At 42.4% G+C, this 15,636-nt stretch overlaps 1 protein-coding gene across 1 annotated transcript; it reads right to left on the bottom strand.

Annotated features, from left to right (window-relative positions):
• Window positions 1-6,075: 6,075 nt before the first annotated feature.
• Window positions 6,076-8,043, bottom strand: LOC121193354 (transmembrane protein 200A). The gene has a single exon (XM_041055594.1). The coding sequence runs from the start codon at window positions 8,041-8,043 to the stop codon at window positions 6,481-6,483; it is 1,563 nt and encodes a 520-aa protein (XP_040911528.1). The 3' UTR covers window positions 6,076-6,480.
• Between the last annotated feature and the right edge of the window lie 7,593 nt (window positions 8,044-15,636).

The raw sequence follows: 15,636 nt of genomic DNA, 5'->3' as shown, positions 1-15,636 counted from the left end.
TCAGCGAAAAAAAAAAAGAGCAGTTTCTTAAGACTCAAGGTGACATTTTGAAATTGCTGGTTTAGCTCAGCCAATAGTCCAACACCAAAATATATTCAGTTTACAATATATGAACAAAAAGCAGATCATTGTCACATTTGAGAAGCTAGAACTAGCAAATGTTTGGTATTTCTGCTGAAAAATTACTGAAAAGATTAATATTAAAATAAATTATATTATCAAAATAGTTGCTGATTAATTTTCAATCCATAAGAAAATCTAATTATTAAGATTAATTAAGATCTAATTATTAGCCACTGATAAACCAGCGACTATTTTGATAGTAAACATATTTTTGATTTTATTTTTCAAGCAAAACTGTCAAAATTTCACTTTCTCAAATCAGAATATTTAAAGCCTTTGTTTGTCATCTATGATAACGTATGGAATATTCTTTTTTTAGACAATTATTGATAAATTGCAAAAATAACTGTCAGATTAATCAGCAATTAACATAATTTTTTGCAGCCATAAGTCATTGGAAATATATATATTTACTTATTAGAATGACAGTATGCAAAATGATATTCTGTATTTTAATAAATGGATTAATGTGACTTAAACATAAAAAAAAGTATTAAGAAAATACTAAATTTAAGAATATTTTGGAAGACATTTTTAGCTAAGGAGATCAAAAAAGTAATACATTATTCCACTGGGAATGCTCCACCATCTTACATATGGTATGTGCACTGTGGGAAGGTTGTTGGTGTAATGTAATAACTCAACACTTGGCTCAGCTCTTTTATTTCAAACAGTGTCTACAGATATTACTTTACTTCAACCTTTGCATTTCTTATCACTAATCGTGATAGTGGCAGAGATCTGCAGACTATTTTTTTTTAACCTTTAACCCCTTATTTCTGACTCACTCACACACATGGCCCCTCCACATCCTTCATTTTGCCACACAGCACAATGAGTCACAGCATCAAAGAGCAGTGGGTAAAATAATGTCCTCCCCTGAAGTATAATGGCAGTGCTATTGATCGCGATCTAAACTGACAGTAATATTGATTTAAATTCCTGGGATGAATAGTTGGAGATAGTCTTTATCACCGGCAATGTTACATAAAAACAACAGAGGGAAATCTTTTCTGTAGATGTCTGCAGCAGGAGGAGCAACACTTGTGAACATGAATGACTCCTTCCTTGAGCCACAGAAATTAGATTTAATCTTGTTACATCATCCTGTATGGGGGTAAGGAATGTGAAAACATGCAGGGCCGTTTTCTTCTCTGAGATCGTTTTCTCTTTCTGAGCAAAGGTCACGGGGGTCACAAGATGATCTTAACTCTAGGTCGCCAGAATTGGCTTTTCAATAGTAATACCTAAACCACTTCTTCAGACTCTGTACCTGAGAAAACCTGAAACCTAAAGTTTTTGTACATAGGCTGCATTCCACTCAAAGTCAGAATTTGGAAATTCCCCACTGCTTGCCCATAATTACAACCTTCCTGTGGCCAGGCTTGGAAACACCAGGCCAGAAACACGGTCACCCGCAAAATTTAAACACACTTTCCCATGTTAGAGTTGGTGTCACATATATACAGCACAGTGTTTACTAGCTGGTCTGTAAGTGCAACTTTCCATTTTGAATTTACAGTCATGAGATTATGACATTTGAACAGTGTAGCTTTCCGGCGTATGCTGCCAGTTTATGTGCTGTGAGACATTATCTTGAAAACCTCTCCTGAATGGAACCCCACTTTAAAAGCCCAGACAAGTTTTTTTTTTTTTCCCTCAGTCAGATTTTAACTATGAGTGACAGGATCCTACATGAACACCTTTTTTGGTTTTGGTTTTTGGTTTGGCCAGAAGTCTCACTGTTTTGGTGCAGTCTCACCACACTCATAACGTCATTTTTGGCCACTGCGGGCAGCTTTTCTTGGAAAAAGAATCTCTAAATAAACCACTGTGCACTACCTGCTCAGCACCAACCAGCAGACAGACACAGACAGGAACTAGCTGGTGAACACAGTAGAGCATGTAGCAGCTAAAGAGCCAAACATGCCCCTTTGGGAGTTGGAAGAGACCAAAAACAGAGATATGAAGAGACTGAAGATTGGATTTACATTTGCCACATAGCCAAAAATGCCTATCCAAATGATCAGCAATGTTGCCCCATAACTGCTGGATGAGTAAATAAGCAACTGGTTGCTAAAAAGTTTGTCATATCAACTTAAAAAGGTATGATAATGATGAAACTTTTCTCTGCTGACCCCAGGTGCCTTAAACAAAATTATGTTACTCCAGGTTTAAGATTTGCAGTCAAGATTTCAGGAGATCAATTGTCAAATGTATTGTTGCAGAAAGCAAATGTTTGACTTTGTTACAGAAAGCAGTATATGAGCTTTGGTTTGTGGCTTTGTCAGAGTTTTGACTATAATGGTGAACAATTTCAAGGAGTAATCAATCACTTTTCTTTCTGGGAATCCACTGCCAAACTCTCAGCACAAACTGTAAATTATATAAGACAGCTATGGGATGACATAACACCACCCCCCCTGCATTCATGTGACATACATCAAGCACATTTTACATACTAAGGCCACTTGAAGACATGGTGACAGCAAAACTCCCAGCTCAGGAATACTTCAGATCATCTATTAATGAACACCGTACAGAGAAGCATGCAGGACTGTACACGGTACCACCAGCCAATGAACATGACAAGTCCCACGGACTTTGCCCGGCCTTATCTCTCTGGTCCTGTATGTTCACCTTCATCATTCAACCTCATAAATCTGTTAGAACTACTGAACTGCAAGAATGTGGTAAAATAAAAAGCAACAGTGCATCTTAAAAATATATGTCTAAAACACTTAATATCAAATGAGACTTAATTACAGACATATGGCCTTTACAGGGCATTGGAGAATTAAAAAAATTGACCATGCAGTAAAGTGTTTAAGTACCTCTCTTAGTCTAAATCTGCAGATCAGAGTCCATGAAAGAGAGTGTTAAAACAAAGAGCTGGTCCTTCTTTGATTCATTCACATTTCTATTTCAGGGAGAATCTAAGCAGAAACACATGCTGTGAGCACTTCCCATTTCCGAACCGCCTGCCTGTGCCCAGCAAACTTTTGATCAGGTGTGTTTGTGCATGTGCGTGTCCAGGAAAACAAGCTGTGCTTGCTCAGCCGTTATGAGAAGAACTGAGTTAAGAAACAGCCACAAGAAAAAAATGCTGATAAAGAGTCTGTAGAGATGTCAGCATGACAGAACCCAATCAGCATGCTCAAAGGCCCTCAGACCAAAGTCTTACAGAGAAAAGATCTGTGGACTTCTTATGCCAGAAATAATTCTGATATCAGAAAAGACTAGGAAACTGTGGTTTTGAAATATTTTCACTTCCACCACACAGCTGATCTACCAACTTTTTGCACACTTCAGCATTTTGAGAATAAGTCAAAGTTGTGATCACTATATCAACCCTTAACCCTTCCTGACACTTTGGCCTTCTGTTTGACCCTGTAGCCTTAATTAGAGACGCTAAAACTGATGTCTCTTTAAATAAACCCAGTCAGACAATTGTCGGCCCATGACTTTATCTTTTGTGAGTGAACTCCTCAAGTGTTATGTGTCACACTTCCCGCTTTTGTCAATGAACGCATGTACTCACCATTTCACATTCCCAGTTCGCAGGAAAGCAGCAGGTCGCAGTGTGTTGGAAAGTCCGGTGGTTGCAGCAGAAGGACAAATGAAAATGAAACAAAAAAAATGTTACTGAGAGGATACACGTTGTGTCCTATACTGGAAATTACCCCGCCAGATGTCAACAACCCGTTACGGTGTCGATCATTCTGCCCCAACTATGCAAAACAAACTTAATTCGCTGATCCGATACTGTTTGAATAAGCAGTGTAGTTAAACGAGGCCGAAAACCGCGCAAAACAACTCACACAAACACAACAGGAAACTTTACCTGACTCTTGTGAGCGGGGAGCAGAAACTCCTAAAACCACCAGCTGGGACCAGTGTGTGTTTCCACAGACCAGGAAACCCGACGCGGAGCTCGACAGGTTGGAAAGGACCAGACACCTGTAGGCGCCTGCTCTGGTAAACCTTCGCGGAGATGGACCGTGCTAACCCCGCCCTCCCCGCCTCCGAAACGGCCCCCATTCTGCTCATGAACGGGCACGCCCACGATAACAAGCCAACCGGCACTGTCCCAGTGCCACCTGGTGGCAGCTTGAAGGAACAAGGGTATGTTTGATGATAATCTTTATGTCACATGACCACTAGGTGGCCACGTTAGATGCTTTTATGATAAGGCTGCAAACCAAGCACGAGGTGACATGTTTAACCTAAGTTGTTGTTCTGAAGTTGCGTTGACATGTGAAAATCAGTGGCTGAAGAAGTATTCAGATCCTTTACATACTGTAAATCAAAGTTGCATTCATGTAGTACAGGTATGTAAAATAAAATTCAAAGTATCAACAATCAGGGTGACTGTGAGTGTGGAGTGGATTATTTTCATAGACATAAAAAACGTTTTAATAGTCGAGATGGGACTAATTTCAGCTATCGATGTGCTATTAAAAATCCCTCTTTTTTCTTTCTTTTTTTTCTTTGCTTAAAATGCACTGAGTTAAAAAATAACGCTGTCTAAGACAGCAGTTCTGTAATAAATCCTGACTCCATGAAAGTAATGGTGTTCAGTTTTTGATGAAACTGTCTTGGGGGGGCTGTTAATTCAATTTTATGATCATTTTGCAGGCTGAAATTTGTGGTGCTGTTGAATTGTATTGAATTATACTGATGGGTGTTTTCATTACTTTGTTAACCCCGCTTGTATCAGCGAGGGTAGGCTACAGAACAGAAAAATCTCTCTGCTTCGTGCACTGCAATTCAGCAGAACCACAAACTGCCAGTATGTTATGTAAAACCTTAACCTTCAAAATAACTGGTGACTACACAGCTGCCAAGTGCATAGTAAGCGATAGAGTAAAAAGCACAACAGTGTCCTAAAACGTTTACTAATAAAACTGAACTACTCCAGTTTTTGTAGCTACACTCGAAACCTCTCAAGGACCCTTGTTGGTTCAGGGACCACATTCAGATGACCAGTTTCGACCTCAGGTAGAAAGCCATGCGGAAAGTGTTTCCATTACAGCATGCAAAACGTGGTGTCGTACAGTATGCAGGGAAAGCAAAAATACAGATGAGTGCAAAAACATATTCTGAAGCTTCCTTACAGGTGATAGAGCTCACTGAATGGTTTTACAGAGTATGAAAACGATATGAATAGTATGCTACAACATTTGAAAATCGGTGGGAGAATTTGAAGCAACAACACTTTTGCCTTCTGGAAAACATGGTACTGGAGTCAAAGAGACTTGTAACCAAGGATCGCTGAAGTTGTCCTTGAGGCTTGTTGTGGCCATACACCATACAAAGACAGTTTTATATTGGGTTGCCCTTTAATTTGCCACCCATCTGAATCAGCAGATAGGTCCCTGCTAATTTCCCCTTTTAATAGTGAAGCCAGTTATTAAAAAGGCTGTTGCAAAGGTCACTTATAGGTTTCTGGACTCAGGTCATTTAGCACAGATAATGTAACATCAATACCACTGCAGCCTTTCCTGTAATGAGAAGAGCAGCTAAAGTGCAAGAAAACAAAATCTATATCTGTTGGTTTTCTACACGTTTAATGAAGCATAGTCCAACTTGTTTCAGACTTTCTTCTTTTATAATTTTTCTTAAAAGCAGGCTTAAACAATCTGGAGCAAACAAACTATTTTGCAGTCGCTGCGTCTAATCTAATATCACACACTGACACCTATTAGACCCGACAGGAGGTGTTACAGTCAAGTTTATTCAACCATGAATGCTTCATATAAACAAGTGTGCACATAGGGAAGACCTTGTCCTCAAGGTCCCGATCCTAAACCAAACGTCTACCTGAGATTCAATTAAGTTCACCTATTCACGTGGTATTCACAGAACAATGTAGAGAAATAAATCTAGACTATTTAGTTTTCTGTGGCATGTATTGATGCTACAGTACAACATTTAGAACAGTAGTTCTCAGTGACAGTTTTGGCATTTCTACAAGCTACAATGTTTGCCCTACTGTTATACAAAAGAAAAGTTAAAACTCGTCCAATCAGATTTTCTTTTCTTTTCTCTTTTTTTTTTTTTTTTTACAAACCTTTACTAAATCTTTGTACAAGTCTTTAGTATTGCTCTTGCTACATTGGAAAAAATAGAAAAATTACATCTGAATATTGAGCTGTGGATGTGGTATTTATAAAGAGCCTTGCTCTTGAGTGTTCATGGCTATGTTTCAATAGTCCTTAGCTGCTTCCTCTCCACATTTCCTTTCTTCTGTAATGGCCAACTTCACATCAGCAATCGGAGAAGAAAGTACGAAGCAAAGAACAAGACATCAAAGAGTTTTAAGAGGCTCATCAGCAAAACAAAACAAAAGAAAGCCTAGTAGTCTGCAGAGGTGCTGGGTGTCACCAGGTCGTCCCCTCCCTGAGCTTCTTCCTCCGCTGATGTTGCTGCGTCTGTTGCTACGTCCTGTTCGGTGGCCACTAAAGAAGTGTCTGTGTCAGGGGCTTCGAAGGACTCGCCCCCCAGATCAGTCAGTTTGATGTAGCCCTTACTGTTGGAGCGCTCCAGACGAGGGCAGCTGAAGCGCCTGGCTCTGTCGCCTTGACTACACACAGACACAGACAGGCTGCAGCGTCGTGCAGACCTGGGCTGATCCGTGAGGGAGTTGAGCGACAGCCGTGACCCCATCGCCCTGGCAACAGGTGATGGAGGAAACAGCTGGGTCCACTGTGGTTGAGGCTGAGCCTGCGGCACTCCCTGTTGGTCAGCTGTGTCTGTGGATATGTCCTCATGGCTCTGATGGGGTTGGGGGGCGTCTGTAGTCGAGGCGTCCTTCTCCTTGGTGTCAGTCTCGTCAGTCTGGCTGCTGATGGCCTGTCCTTCCTCGCTAATGTTTTCAGCAGCAGCCTCAATAACGACCCCCTCCCCTGAGTGCCCCTCTGCCTCCGCTCTCTCCGACTCCTCCACCTCACAGTTGTTCAGTTTGATCACAGGGAGGGTGAAAGCATTCACAGAGGAGGTGACGATGGAGGTGGTCTCCCACTGTCGGGGCTGTGGCGCCTGCTTGCTGCTATTGCTGTAGTCTTTGTAGATGCTGTAGACAGTGTCTGTGAAGGTCTGGACATCTCTGGACCAGCTACGAGGCCTGCTGGATAAAGATGGGTGTCTAAACACCTCATCACCGCCTAACTCACCCTGGAAACCAAGTCCAGTGGAGGGCCAGGAGCTACGAGTGAGCATCCCACTTGCAGGGAAGGAGCCCGACGGGCCCTCAGCACTCCTCGACTGAGTGTAGTTCACCAAACCGTTGAGAGGTGAGTATTCCTTCGACCGTATGCTGTGTAGATCTATCACTGTGGAGTAGATATCCCTCAGGTTGATGATTTTGGTTTTCTTGTCTCGGTTTTCATGGAGGACTGCATTGGCGCAGATGAAGAGGAAAATACCAATTCCCATCACCAGCGGTCCGAAGACTTTCAGATTGTCTGAGTACAGGTAATTATCCAGGAAGTCACAGAGGAAGCCACAGTGAGGGGAGCGGTTGGCGGTGCTGCTGTTAGCATGGCTCTGGTTGAATAAATTTGTGTGGTCGGAGGGAGGCTTATCGTGGGTCAAGTTTGAGGAAACAGGTGGACTTTTGGAGTAGCTCACCCTGTTGGAGTGGTATGCTCCAGTTCTGCGGCGCTCCTGGTACTCGTGCTGGTTCTGGCTGGGCCAGTAGCCCAGTACAGCCATAGAAATCCCCACCATGAGAACTATAACTCCAACAGCAGCCACCAAGCCGGCTGGAGAGCACAGATTGAGCTTCCCCTTCACCACCACCACATCATTCTTTTTCTTTTTTCTGGATTTCCGCTTCCTTTTGTTTTCCGCCCGGTTTTTAGAGCGGAGGGAATCCTGGCGCCTGTTCATGCGCAGCAGGCCACCTGTGGCTATCATGGTGGCGATGGGACAGCAGACTTGTCACTCAACCTGGAATGGCACAAATCGGAAAAGACAGTGCATTAGTTTAATCATATACATGATCAGCAGAATGTTTAGGTATATAGAAACAGCCTCAGAGTAAATATGTTCATTTCACTAAGAGATTATATATGTAATCCGGATTTATTATACATACAAGGCTGGATTACCGACCTGGCAAAGCTGGCAACTAACCCTTCGGGACCACGAAGGCCACAGGTTCACTCTGTGACAAGTACTTTATGATTATTTACAAATTTGTTTGGTGATATGCACCAATAAAACACAGTATAAACTGAAATGTTAAGGATTTTAAGGTTTACACATCAAGTTGTTACACCTTTAAAGGTCCCCAAAAACCTATTTTTTCAATCAACTTCTTACTATGAGTGCTAGAGCCCAACATGAAAACACGTTTCTGTTAAAGTTAGAACAGTTTTGGTTATGTCACATGGGAGATTTCTGTATTTCTTTAATTCTCTGTGTTCTGTGGTCAGGACTCAGAAAAATAAGTCACATACTTCTGGGCTTTTAAACAGAATTACATTATAGTTGACGGGTTGTTCAATGTCAGTCAAATCAGATCAAGCCACACCCACACAGTCCTGATGAAGCAGTTTTTGAGTGTTAAATAAAAAATAGCAAAAGATGTTTGTTTTTTTTTAACTTTGATGTTGCTTTTTTTAGTCATGAATATTTGATGTTATAGAGACATACTTAAGATTTGAAGCCACGTTTTTCAGGGGTTTTAATATTCCAGCGTAGGAATATTGGTTGGCTTCTGAGGTAAAAAGACTTGGGAGGAAAAGGGGAGGTGGGGGCTTGGGCCCATGGCTCATTTTTGCCACAGGATCCATAGTTGGTTAATCCAACCCTGTATCCGAGATTATCCAGCAGGTACAGCAAACTCTGCTCCTTTGCACAAATCCAGCTGAAGGCAGATGAAATATTAGTCATCAGATGGACACTAAACCCACAAATACCCAAGTTGACAGCAGAGAACAAGGAGTGCTATTTATCTATATTCAGCTGTGCCGGTGCGATATCAGCCCATAAAAACATAATGTGTCCAGACAGGAGGCCAGCAGGCATGTTCTCTCCACCTCACCCTTGCTTCCTTACTCTCTTTCTCTTCCTGCCTCTCCTGTCTCCCACCAACCTCTCCTACCAACACTCTCCATCCTGCTTTCCACCCAAATCCATTTCACCATCAGCCAACGCAGCAGTGCTTCACCATGACAGCATCCTTCACATACAGCACATCACAAAGGCGAATATGAGCTATTAGCCATTTGTTTACACACCGACAAGGTCTTCTGCCGCAGAAGGTGTTTGCATTTGTTTTCAGTTTTCTGACCATGCAGCACAGACCAGTCGCTGCTGCGTGATAGCAGAAGCTGTGGTCCAAAGGGCAATGGAGCCACCAACACTTATCATGATTACAGGCATCTGCTGATGAGTTTCAACCACATGTGGAGCATAATAATCAGAGGATAAGGCTGATTAATTAGACAGACTCTAGCTTGATTGTGCTGTGGGCTAGATATTTAGTTTGACTAATCTCGCCTAATTGTGTATGACTTAGGGCTTAGGTTCATGAATAACTTATTCCACAAATTCCTTTCAGAGCAGCAATTAATAAGACATTTTCAAAGGTTGCTCTGGGTGTTTGCTCTCCCAGCCTCAACAGTCAAAATAACGATGATGAAGGCCCTCGAAATCCCATTATGATCCAAGTTATTACAAGCAGTTCCCACGGAAAAGTATAGAACACAGAGCTCTGCACCTGAGCTTCAGCAAACAGCACACCGGTACTCAGCTGCTGTTTATAGCGACGGTCTCTGTATATCACATCCAATAACCACTCAAATGCCTCCCGGATGAGAACAAGTCAACCTGCACTAAAACTGATAAGCGTAGGCGGACCTCTCTCCTCTCTGTGTTTGGGGAGAGAAGGGCAGCGGTAACGTGGACCAGAAGTGGGTGTGGACACGTCGGGTTGTGTCTCTGTCTGCGGTGCTGAACAGGAAGCTGCCAGCTCCTCGGTTCGTCACCAAAAAGCCGCTACGTCTGGCAGAGGATGGAGAGGAGGGTGGTTTTTAACGCTCAGTCCGTCCCAGCTGCGGGGGCGCACATTTTTCGCGCAGTGTTGCATGAATAATCGACTGTTGACATTACGGCAGCATCTGTTTCACTTCTGCCCGTGAAGCCAGTACGAGCGGCTGTGGAGCTGGAGGTGCCCTGAAAATGTCCAGAGCCACAGCGACGCACTTCGGCTCTAAGACAAAGCCAAACACAGTATTTTTCTGGGCTCACGAGGTGCAGACAGATGACAAACATCCACACCTCTTCCACGGCCTGACGAAGCCCATGCTTTCATTACTAACACTACAACTCAGAGCTGTGTGGTGATTATTATACCGCGGTATAAACCAATAACGCCGGTCTCGACTGATATGCACGGCTAACTTATTAGTGAAGAGTATCTAATAACAACATCGCAGCCATAAAAAGTTTAACAGGATAAAATAGAGCTGCGTTTAAAATATTGACATTTTCCGCTTTCCACTGCCCTTCTTTTACTTTGTGTCCCTCATGAATGGATAGATAGGACGCACGATGTATTAGACAAACCGAAATATCTCCATCAAATCGCCACAAAATCATAAATTTTAATCTCACAGGTAAAAGTAAACGGACTGGAGAGCGTATTGCCTCAAGTCCAACGCCTCCCTCACATCAAAACTCTTGTCCGTCGATTTATTCGAGATTAAAAAAAAACGCTCTCCGACTAAACCAATCTGAAAGACTTCTCAAACCTCATTTTACTTCGACACCAGCCTGTTTTTTTTTGAGTGTGCGAGGATTCAGATGCGACTACTAAACGCCAAAGAAGCTCGGATGTTCAGCTGGCGGTAAAGGCGCAGGATGATGAACTGATGGTGAAAAATAAATAAATAAATTAAATGATTAAAATCATAAAACAGCGCGTCTCTTACCAGAAATTGTGGCTTGACAATCAAGCATCTTCAAAGGCGCACTCCTCGTTCAGCTCTGCATGCCGTGGTGCGCCACTTGGGTGCCAAGGCTGGAAGAGTGGTTTCCAGTTGAACGCGGATTCACAATAGACCGGCAGGGGCGGGCCAACCGCATTTCCATTGGTGCTGATTATTGGGCAACGTGAAAAACGAGAGCTGCTCAGGACATTCATCATGCTGCATGGTACACTCCGAGCACTTCCAGATGTTTTTTTCTTTCCTGTGTGGACACAAAAATCAGTAACTGTGCTGAATTACACTTGACTGTTTATTTTAAAGAATCATGCCATTTGCGTTTTTGCTATATCGTCTATGTTTTTTTCACAATGGCCTGGGAATATTCACGCTGACAATAACAAATGGCATGCACGAGCTACTTATTTACATATGCATGCCAGTGATAAATAGTTAAAAGAAATACAATGCATGAAAGAAAATTGCTATGTTATGGGTTTCAAACTGCACATAGTGTAGGTGAAGTGAGAGAAAGGCAAATTTAAATGTACCAGATTCATCATGTCTTGCATCATGTCTCTTCCTGTCCTTACTTTTTCCCCTTGGGTTACCTTATTTTAATTGCTGGTATGCGGCTTCCCCCACGTTTAACAAAATGAAATATGACAGAGTCCAGATGTGTTTCAGTGATGTGAGACTGGAGACAGAGGCAGCAGCTATACGCTGGGCAGGGAGGAGCGTGAATAACAAAGCTTGGAGCTCATGCTCCAGAGAGTTTACTGCGAATTTATGACCCAGAAATGTGTTTTGTTTATGGCATAAATTAGTGGAGAGAACAGAGAAAACCCCAGTGTGCATGCCGCAGTCAGATTCAAAGTATACACGGACATGGGAAATAATCCAGGGGGTTTTAAAGAGCTGTCTTTAATCCCTGGTGTTTAACCAGTGCTGTGGAGGTCTGGAGGTCTGGAGCAGATTTCAGTATAGCTCTGTAAGCTTGTGCAGTATAGGAAGATACAGTGATACACAACAGATGTTTCTGAGCTTCTGACAGAGGTTTACAACGTCTTAACTCTGTTACTGTTATTACAAAATCACAGAATAAAATGCATTCTAACAGTCTGTAGAAATGATACGAATTTCATGCTAATACTTAACTTGAATACAGGCCTAATGTGTTGCTGTCATTCCTGGAGAGGCACAGGTGGAAGCTTCACCAGCCTGTCCAAGTGTTCCTGTACCCCTATCTCACTTATTTTAAGCAGCTCAGCTCCAAAAATGTGATATATACTGTATTTTTTAAAGCTTCCTAAATATTAATGTGGAAATGAACTCTTCAGGTTTAGCAGCCGAATCCAATCAAACCGCACCAGCCAACGCTGTTACTCACATCATCATCTGCACATCATTCCTCGAGTACTATCTCTCATTCAAGAGATTCAACCCCCTTCAACAGCTCTTGATTCCAATCAGCAATCGGTTTGAGAACACCCTCTCAGATTTACAACAAATGTACGCTGACACATGTCCTACTTTCTCTGCATTTCAAACAAAGTCTGGTTTCACTTTTCTACCCATGAAATGAGGCCTGGGATTCACTGTGAGCTCCCTCAAATGGAACTTTGTTGACAGTGGCTAATGCGCTCTGTGCCAAAGGCTTGCCAGCACCTGTTCTGCTTAATTAATTAAGCATATTAAAAAGGAGAGGAAACACAAATTCATTAGTCTTTACACAATGTAGGGCTAAAGAGAAATATACAGGTTATTGGCTTTCTTCTCTATTGGTTTTCTAACAGTTATGGGAAGTACAGTTACCATGACCTACAGGTGACAGAGTAGACTGCAGACGCTTGCAGAAGCTGCAAAAAATGTACATTATTTCATTGATAGACTTTCTGTCTTGCCCTAATGACTTTACCTCGCATACTTAATCATTTCTTATCAAGACATCTCGAGGTAATTACACTCACCTAGAGCATGCTGATGAATTAGGGGTTCAGTGGGTATTTGCTGTCGCAAAGAAAGAAAAAAGGGAAAATCAAAAAGAGAAAAGAGGAGAATGAAAGACAGAGGAAGAAAGACTAGATAGACTGTGCTTTCGTTATGTCGCACTCTCCTATTACCAGAGGTTTCTTCTTTGGGAGTTGCATTCCCATCTATTCTGCAGCAGTAATTCAATAATTCAGTTTATTCCTTAGTGATCGTATCATGTCTGTCACAGTTATTTAAGACAGCCCTCTCCCATCCTGTCCGCTGTGAATTATGTGTCTCCTATACACAGTTCTATTCAAGCCGCATCAGATCTGCTCCTATACCATTTTCTGATGCTTATCAAAAAATAGATCATCCCTCACACATCCAGGCATCCCAGTCGACCGTGCACCACGGTAGGGCTCACATGTACTGTAGTGTCAAAAATAGTTCCAGTGGATCTCCTTCTGAAATCTTTGTTACTCTATCTGCACAGCCACAGGAAAGAAGAAGACACTCTTGGCATTTCGCTTTGCCCTCCAGCTTCCTTCACTTTTTTTTTTCACATTTTTTCTTTCAGTAATATGCTGGCTAACAGCTACAAGATCTATGTGAAGCAGCATCAGGAGCTGCAGGGGGTTCATTTCATTTCTTAAGCTTGGGCTGTACCGGCTAATTGAGAATGTGGAAACTTGGAATATGGGCTCAGTGAGAGATCAGCTCCCTCCAGGAAACGTTGTCATCATTACTGACTCAGTTGCTGCAGGAGTCAGAGGGCTTCGCAGTTGGAGAGATAAAAGCTGGGCTCCCTTCTGAGGCCTTAGAAATGAAGACACAGTTGCTAAGAGCGTTGTAGAGATTTCTGGGAGTCATCAATTATGGTGAAAACAACTGCTCTGAGTTGTTGAGGAGTGAAGAATCTGCCTCCTGTTTTTTTAGACATGCAGCGGACTGATACACATTTGGACACTACGGTGTGTATTTAAAGCAGCAGAACGGACTCGAAATGTATTACAATGGCCACGCTGATGGTAGCAAAGAAACATGTCACCCAGTGCAATAGTGCGACTCAGTCATGTGTCTTTAATGGATTTTTTAATAGTTCCACTGATTTCCATTTAGATCTGTGAAGAGAGGAATAAGCGATTAACAGTTTAGCTAAATAGGCAATACCTGAAAGCAGGATCAATTCATTGTTGCTCTTAGTGTTTCAATAGGATTTTTTCAAGTTCCAGCATCCTTGTGTAAATCACTGCAGATGATGCCACTGCACCAAACAGCAGCAAAGAGACACATTAGCTTTTAAAACCCAAGGTATTCTTCTTCACCATAGGTAACTAGTTAAACCCAAGCACATCAATTTAGTCTGTTGACCTTCAGTTTTAGACTGAAGCTACAACATATTCATTATCTTGCACAGTGGAAACTCAAACATCGGAAAGGAGAAGCTCCTCATAAATCACACCACACTTCCCACAGTAACCATCATCTGCACCATTGTCTGCTCGGTACTGTAGGGAGAAGACCTTCTTTTGATGAATGACCATTAGGGTCCATCTGCCGTTTCTGGTTGTGGCTAATGAGATGCATGACAGCACAGCGACTGATACAGGTCATGGAGAAATATGGGCATTTCTGGTCCATCCATTTCTATGTTCTGCAGCCATGTGTCTCTGACATCATGTGGAGCACTGGAAATGGAACGAGACGCCGAGTTGCAGCAGGTAGTTGGGTTATCGAGGAGAAAGGATCAGGAGAGTGTGGGCAGGTGGAGGAGGGTGGGAGTGGAGAGCAGCAGGTGAACACTTGCTCCCAGCAGGTAACCAGTTCCCACTTGGTGACCTTGTTTCATTACCACAGTATAAATGGCTGATGAATAGGCTACCAAGGGCCCGAACACAAATAGAGGCCAGCGTTAGCTCACATATCATCAGCTGGTAACACTAATGGGAATTCATGGGTAAAATATGGACGTAATATCTTCCTGTAATGGCATGTAGGCCCAGATAGGAAGCTCAGACAACTCTTTTAAGTTGTACCAAAGTTGAGTCAAACAAAATGTAAAAACTAGTTCTTTCTTTTTGCACCACTTTCTCTGAATATGCTTATGAAGTGGATAATAAACAGCATTGAGCAGAGTGTGCATTATCTCTAGAAAAGACAGTAATTACAATCCTCAACATCAAAAGCTCTGCTCCTCCTAAACTGCAGGATCATGAATCCTGAAGGCTGAGCAGCTACAAAGAAGCAGTTTTTCCACTGTTTAGCTTCATGGCCACATTTTCCAGTGCAGCGAGGCAGTTGCGCAATAAGGGCTGATTCTCGAGGCTTGTAAGATGCAAGCTTCATGGGATCACAGTGAGAAAGCCTTCTTTGATCTCCCATCCTAGATAATATAGGTCATCTCTTCAGGGAGAAACAACAAAGACCAAATGAGACGGAAAATACCATTCAACCCACCTCTGTGGAGCAAGAAGCAAATAGCCCCTCAAAAGCAGTTCGACTAACCACAACAAATAACCTCACAGACCCATTTTAGGGTCTCGATCTTTGGCATCATTAACACAACGGTCCATCAGCTTTTGCACTGCTGACAAGAGAAAAA

The sequence above is a fragment of the Toxotes jaculatrix genome, chromosome 14 (assembly GCF_017976425.1).
Source record: "Toxotes jaculatrix isolate fToxJac2 chromosome 14, fToxJac2.pri, whole genome shotgun sequence".
Lineage (NCBI taxonomy): Eukaryota > Metazoa > Chordata > Actinopteri > Toxotidae > Toxotes > Toxotes jaculatrix.
Note: the sequence above shows the minus strand (reverse complement) of the source record. Positions and strands in the feature narration are given on the sequence as shown.